This window comes from Lynx rufus, unplaced genomic scaffold, assembly GCF_022079265.1.
Source record: "Lynx rufus isolate CCGP_SWC_20201006 ecotype Redwood Valley unplaced genomic scaffold, mLynRuf1.p SCAF_1, whole genome shotgun sequence".
Classification (NCBI taxonomy): Eukaryota; Metazoa; Chordata; class Mammalia; order Carnivora; family Felidae; genus Lynx; species Lynx rufus.
Genome location: NW_025814823.1, coordinates 71,389,444 through 71,396,740, shown reverse-complemented (window position 1 = coordinate 71,396,740; position 7,297 = coordinate 71,389,444). Strand labels below are relative to the sequence as shown.

Here is a 7,297-nt window from a genome sequence, read left to right as displayed (position 1 = left end):
ACTTGGGGGACTTCATTGAACAGGGAGAAGCTGATACCGATGCCAGTTATCATTGTGGTCATTAATAATGCAGTGAGGATCACGATAATTAATAATAATAATGATGGGCCTCCCGAGGGGGCTCCAGCTGCCTCCGGATAAAGCGACTCCCGCGTGAGGGAAGTTATTTGGTGGTGGATGGAGCCGAGAGCAAAGGGAGCGAGCTTGGGCGCTCTGAAGTTCAAGTTGATGGCAGTGACCGGCAGAAACCGTCCTCAGGCGGAGGCAGTCGAGCCTCCCCGCGAGCAGGGAACCAGAGACGCAGCTCTGGTTCCCTGATTCCCTGAAGGAAGCGAAGATGGGCTCCAGTTCTGTAGTTCCGGAGTCCACGCGAGGGCAGGTTGGAATTCAGCTCCATTTACGCAACAGTGGGAGAGACGCACGCAACCCCCACCCCCAGGCCCAGGCGCCCGGTTGCGGCGCAGAATCTTGGGCCGCCAGCCTCCCTCGCGCTTTCTAGCTTGAGCAATGCTGACACCTTTGACCACTTTGCCATCTTCCCCTCCCCCACCCTGTCTCCGGGATTCGAAGCGTGTTAGGGGAAGGCGGAGAATGGGCCACACCACCGGCTGGGTGACCGGTTTGGACAAAGCGGTGGGCTTCAGGGGCCGCAGAGCTGGGAGCCATTTTGCGGGAAAGCTGCTCGCGTCCCCTCCTCATACCCCAGCGTGGACTAGGAAACCGCCCCCAGGCTGCGATCTTCCTCCTCCTCGCGCCAGGCGCCTTCTCATTTTTATTTCCTGCTGAAAACTAGGATCAGCTCCCCTGGACCTAAAGGGCCCAGCGGTAGCTCTCGACATTGAGCGTGGAAAGCCAGCCAGCCCACTCAAGGCTGCGACAGCGTCTGCCTCTTCTTGACGTTGTCCCTCTTCTTCCCCCAAATGAGAAGAAACGCCCCAAGCCTTGAGCTGATACTAAAGTACACACCTCCACGCCACTCTTCTCTTTAGATTGGGGAGGTGTCCCAAAGCCAATAATTTCCACCAAAAAAAGAAAAAAAGTTTAAAACATTTATGATACACCATTTCATTCTTGCCCAAGTTATGATAAATATTTCATCTGATTCCTTCCTCCCCTCCTCCGGGGGGTGGGTTGAAAAACTAAAGGCTTTTCCTCACAGCTTATAATGTGTTCAATGAAATCTCCCAAGGATCAGTAACATATGCCAATTATTTTAATAATTTTCCTTAATATTATTAGGGGTTATAAATTTGACTTTAATAGGGGGTTGATTGCTTCAGGAGCTGGTGCTTGGGCAGTTCGTAGGTCCGCTGGGGAGGGCTAGCCTGGTGTCTGTCACCCTCTGGGACACACACACACACACACACCCAGGCTGGAGGCTTTCCCTCCGCATTGAATAGGTGGCCTCCAGGAGGTCAGAGTTGCCCTTCTCTCCAAACAGCCCTCTGGCCTAGCCTGACGGGCCCTGCAGCTCAGGCGACCATGGAAGGGAAGGATAGAAATAGCGGTTTCCGCGGAGACCTGGGTCTCCCCCGACAGAACCTGCTGGGCGATCCTAGGTAGGTGTCGAGGACTGAAGCCCGAATCTTCTCAGTACTGGGGGGGGGGTGTGGGGGGTGTGGGGGCATAGTAAGGAAGAAATGGAGACATTTTCATGGCTCAGGGATTTCAAAATAATTTTAAGATTATTTCTACCCTTTGATGCCTGCTTATTCCTACCCCATTCCTACCCTTTGATTGTTAAAATTATTTTTGCCTTATTCCTTAGAGCACTGAGTTTGAAATCTGATAAATTCTTGCACAGGAGAAGATTAAAGCTGCAAACCTTATAGACAAACTGGTCCTCAATGCTCTGCCTCACTCACACCTGACCATTTTAGTCTTTACATCTTACTCTATTTTACTGAATTCTTGAAGAGATTCTCTTTTGTTTTGAGCCAAGGGTTTGTTATTCTCCTAAATTAAAGCGTACTCTGTCACCTTCTTCCCTTGAACATCTTCCTTGTTGGTGTGCAGCAGCTCTGAGGATAAGCAGACTTTCTTGAGCAAGCTCTCTGAAATTCCAAGAAAACACTTTAGGTAGAAAAGGGCCCTTAAACTGTAATCACTGGGCCAAGTTCAAAAACAAAGTACTCAGCTCAGTTTTAAATGTGCAATTAAAAATAACTGTACCTCAGCTTTTCAGAGGGAGGGAGAGGAAAGGGGGCAGGGAAGAGGGAAAACAAAGAATAAGGAAATGTTTAGTGCTCTTAAATCCAGTCCAAATAGCTGAAAGAAAGGCACTCCCTCAGATAATGGAGCCATTAGAAACTCTGAAGGTTCCAGCCACCAGTCCTCACAGGGCCCTTCCAAAAATTTAATTCACTCTCAGCTACAAACAAAGGACATAGAAAATAATTTTGAGACTTTCTGCCAAAGGGGCATTTTGGCCTGGTTCCTATGCATACATACACCTTCCTCCCTAGAAGGTAAGGTGGTTCCTCCCCTTCATTTAGGCAGCTGTTCCATACCCATGTCAACCCTCAGCTGTCCCCTTCCCCTTTTTCTTTAAGAACTCTGCTAGAAAAAAAAAAAAGTATGTTCATGCAGTTTCAACACATTTTATTATATTTCTGTATGCATTACTCTCAAAACATATCACAAGAAATGATCAAACCACTTAAAACCTTCAAATAAAAAATCTGAAACAGTTTATGCCCACAATTGTACATATTTATAGTTAAGAAACATTCTTTATAAATATTGTTTCCTCTGTAGCAAGTTAATACCATAATTTAATTACAAATGGATAAATATGGTAACGGGTATTTACAGAAGGAAGGGTGTTATTACGGAAAAGCTAACGGCACAACGTTTATTTTCCCCCACAATCTTTCATACAGGAACTAACAAATTGAACTTGCAAAAGCACTAAAACATCACATGTAAACCCAGCTAACAGAAAAATACATTCACAAGCGTTGGTGGTGGTGGTGGTGTGTGTGTGTGCTGTGGATCAATGTGTTGAAGAAACAGAAGGGAGACTTTGGCACGGCTCGGTTTTTTCCAGTCTATAGTTGCATGAAGTTTACAATCAAGTTGCCTCATAAAAAGGAACACAATATTCAATACCACGATACAAAATAAACCATTTTCTTCCACATTACTTAAAAAGAAACCGGGTGAACTAAAAAGAGAAAAGAAAAAGCCCATCACTTGGGGAAGAGAAGGGAAGAAAGGCAGGGAGGAACGCAATCCGGAGAGTTACAAATGGACAAACTTCTATACACCAAGAAGCCATTAAAACCACCTTGGAGAAGGAAGGAGTTCGCTATGTACAGTTTGTCAGAAGACTGGGAAGTGGGTGAGAAGGAAAAGAGGGCATGGGGGGAAGGGAAGGAGGGTTTGGTTCAAGATTTTTATGGGTTTTTTATTTTTTATTATTATTTTTTTTTAATTTCTTATTTTATGTTTTCAGCGGAGACTCCGGAAGGGATATTTTTGCTTTTCATGCCTAGATTATTTAAAAACAAAAACAAAAACAAAAAGAAACTTTTAAAAATCCTTCTGCTGGTAAAATCATTTTCATCATCATAAAAATCAGATTCATAATTTTAACAACACATCACAGGGTGCCCTCAGCGCTCGCCACCGGGAGGGCTGCGCCAGGGCGGGGACCGGGAGAGGAAGAGAGGCCCCGGGCCCTCACACGTACCATTCATTGAAGTTGGAGGAGAGGCCGCTGTGGCCCCCGGCTGTCCCGCTGCCCCCGCCGCCGCTGCCGCCGCCGCCCCCGCCGCCCGCCCCGCCGCCGCCCCCGCCGCCGCTGCCTCCGCCGGAGCCGCCGCTCGCGCCGCCGCCGCCCGAACCTCCGCCCCGGTGCACCGCGGACACGGCCGCCGCCGCCGCCGCCGCCGCCGCCGCTGCCGCCGCCGCCGCCGGGGAGAGGTTAGAGCTGCTCTGGGGCTCGGCGCTGGGGGACACCAGCCCCGGGGGCGTGGACGACTCGTAGCCTGAGCTGGCGGCTGGGGAGGACTCGGAGCCCTGCGGAGAGGACTCATGGACCTGCAAGACAAAAGCCGGGAGGGGAGACCAAAGGGGACTGGGTGTGAGTGCAGCTGCTGTGGGGCCGGGCTCCCGGGGGAGAGCACCTCCAAGAAAGGCCCTCCCCGCCCGCCGGGGCCCCGGGGAACCCTGGCCTTCCCAGGCTGGCAGCGGTTGTCCGCGCCGGTTGGGAGCCGGCGCCGCGGGCCAGCGGCCTCACACTCCTCCCGGCCTCCCCGGTGGTACCTTCATGTGTTTCCGCAGCGAGCTGGGGTGCGTGTAGGACTTGTCGCACATCTTGCACAGATAGGGCTTATCGGAGGTGTGGACGTGCATGTGCTTCTTCCTGTCGCTGCTGTTGGCGAAGCGCCGGTCGCAGCCCTCGAACTCACACTGGAACGGCTTCTCCCCTGTGGATAGAAACAGGGGCGCTTGCTGCCCACACCCAGACCTTCCCGGAGCCCCCACCCACTCTGGAGGGAACAAGGCCGCTGGGAGAAGGAAAGAGGAACTGGAAGGGCCTGGGTCCCTTAGCCAGGTCGGATCGCCTCTGTAGCTGAAGATGAAATTAACTGCCTTCCCACCTGACAGTCCTGCTCATTTATGTCATATTTTAATTGTCTTCCAGACTAACACCCATTTCCTGAGATTTATAATGAATTTGGGGTAGCACCCCGTCCTGCCCACCTTTCTATAGGGCTCCTTGGATTCGCAGCCTCTAACAAATTGGTCTCGCCATGGAGAAGCTGTTATTATGACAAAATATTTAGGGCATTATCAAAATCACACAGGCTGCTGGGCTGCTGTCGGTTTGTCTCTGGGGCCAGTAGGCAATTACATTTGGAGTTGCTATGTTGTTTGGGGATGGGACTGTGGATCATAACTGAGCCAGTATTTTTCATCCAAAATTCTGCAAATTAAATTAACCATTCTTCTAGTCTCACTTCCAGTCATTTAAAAATAAGCCGGGGGAAAAAAAGGTAAATATTAGAGATAAGACAACATCTAGCGATTGCATAGGCACAGGCTGGGCAGTGGGGGGTGGGGGCGTCAGCAAAGGCTTTCAAAATCTCCCTGTTTAATTTTCTGGCGGTCCCTGCATCCTGTTGCCAGAATTCCAAATGCTTGGAGTCATTTAGAGGTGTGAGAACTCAAACATCGTTCCTCTTGGAAAGGGGGCCATTTAACGTTAAATTCCATTAGCACCTAAATTGTTTTTTAAAGACATCCGCTCAGACACAGGACTCGAAAGCATTTCATGCAAATAAATTTCTCAAATTTTAAACCTTGTTAAAAGCTTGTCTCGCACCTCGGCTCCCTCCCTTCCCGGAAGAGAACAATAGGCCGCTGGCGCATCCCCACTTTGGAGTAAATATTGACGGGGGAAGTTGCTAAAACATTTGGCTTTCTTTTAGGAAATCGTCTGGCACGATTTTGGCTGGGACCTGGTCAGAGATGAATAATCTATGAGGCGAGAGGCGCGTTCTTTTGCAGCTCCCTCTTCTCACGCGATTGCCCCGCGGGGCCGCGCTGCCCCGGGGTTTTCTCTGACCGAGTTGTTGGTCCAAGTTTGGAATCGCAAACCCTCTGGTGCCCATCAGAGACTTTCACAAACTATTGCGAATCCACCGTAAAGCCCCGTGACCTACCCCTAAATAGGCTTTAAAAACACTTTTTTTTTTTTTTTTAAACAAGAAATGCTCTACAGTTTCGGCTCGCATCAGACTCATTTAATGGAAAAACAGTCCTGGGAAGGACGTTTGGACCCGGAGTAAAAGAAGTGGGAAAACACACAAGCCACCCAACACAGACACACAGCCGGAGCAGAAAAGCACATCCAGACAAGCTGGCAAAATCCTCTCTAGGCTCGATTCCCGGGCGCCGAGTTGGAGAGCAGTTTTATTTTGTGCGTTCTATCTAGAACGGAAATTATTAACCAAGGCTGAGCAAATGAAGCAACTGCATCACCCAAAACATATATTTGATGTTACACTTATCATTTAAAACTCAGTTTCCGTACATGGAAAAACCCAGCCCGATACTATTCTTTCATTCCAACAAAAACAAGCCGCTGGCTGTCTCCGGTACACAAAAACACCTCCCATCCGAGAGCAGGGGCTGGCGGTCGGCGCGTTTCCCCCAGCCAACCAACCACAGCCTCTCTCCTCTCCGCGCCCCATCCCTGTCCCGGCCCGCAGTTACCTGTGTGGGTCCTTTTGTGGATCTTGAGGTTCTCGGAGCGCGCAAAGACCTTGCCGCAGCCCGGGAAGGGGCAGGGGAAGGGTTTCTCGCCTGTGTGCACGCGGATGTGGTTGACCAGTTTGTATTTGGCCTTGAAGGGTTTGCCCTCGCGCGGACACTCCTCCCAGAAGCAGACGTGGTTGCTCTGTTCCGGGCCGCCGACGTGCTCCACGGAAACGTGGGTCACCAGCTCGTGCATGGTGCTGAAAGTTTTGTTGCAGCTCTTCTTGGGGTTGCTCAGCTGCTCCGGGTCGATCCACTTGCAGATGAGCTCCTGCTTGATGCACTGCTGCCGCATGTAGCGGAAAAAGGCACCAGGGTGGTGGTGGTGGTGGTGGTGATGGGCCGCGGCCGCTGCCATGTTCATACCCATGTTCATATTCATGGGGCCGTACTGGTTGTGGAGCTGCGCCGCTGAGTAGGGGTCGGTCCGCGGGCTGGCCACCTGGCGGTACTGCTCCGAGCGCCCGAATACCTCGCCCGGCAGCCCCAGGCGCATCTGCCCGTTGAGCACATTCTGAGAGCCGTGCGGCCCGTGCTGCTCCGGGAGGCCAGGGAAGAGGAGGTGACCCTGCGCGTCCGAGTGCGCATGGTGCAGGCCGCCGGCTCCTGGCCCAAACAGCCCATGCTGTCCGCCGCCCGGCGCCGAGTCCCCGAAGCCGCGGCTGCGGAACAGGAAGTCCCGGGTGGAGTTGAAAGGCGGCCCAGAGTAGGAGCCGACGTGCGCTGCATGGGGCCCGAGCGCGGCGGCGGCGGCGGCAGCCGCGGCAGAGCCGGGGTAGGCGCCGGGGCCCTGCGACGTGAACGCCGAACTCTGACCGGGGGACAGCTCGTGCGCGCCTGGGTTGAGCTTGAAGGCGCCCATGTGCGCGGCCGCCGAGTCCACGAAGCCGTTCTGCGCCGCGGCCAGGCTCAGTTCGCGGTCCTGCATCTCGGCAGCAGCCGCCGCCGCCGCCGCGGCCGAATGGTGATGGTGGCGCGCGAAGCTACCCACCCCGATGGCCGGGAACTGCGGCCCCGCGTCCAGGAGCAT

At 52.4% G+C, this 7,297-nt stretch overlaps 1 protein-coding gene across 1 annotated transcript; it reads right to left on the bottom strand.

Moving 5' to 3' along the window:
* Window positions 1-3,684: 3,684 nt before the first annotated feature.
* ZIC2 (Zic family member 2) lies at window positions 3,685-7,297 on the bottom strand. Its single transcript, XM_047084582.1, has 3 exons — window positions 6,226-7,297; window positions 4,270-4,433; window positions 3,685-4,044 (listed from the first exon to the last, which is right to left on the bottom strand). The coding sequence occupies exons 1-3, from the start codon at window positions 7,295-7,297 to the stop codon at window positions 3,685-3,687; spliced, it is 1,596 nt and encodes a 531-aa protein (XP_046940538.1).

Bases quoted from the DNA above. Each gene is read 5' to 3' on its own strand.
- ZIC2 (XM_047084582.1), bottom strand. From the start codon at position 7,297: ATGCTCCTGGACGCGGGGCCGCAGTTCCCGGCCATCGGGGTGGGTAGC. The intron at 4,434-6,225 runs GTAACTGCGGGC...TTCTATCCACAG, and splicing joins CCACAAAAGGACCCACACAG to GGGAGAAGCCGTTCCAGTGT. The intron at 4,045-4,269 runs GTACCACCGGGG...TTTGTCTTGCAG, and splicing joins CGCTGCGGAAACACATGAAG to GTCCATGAGTCCTCTCCGCA.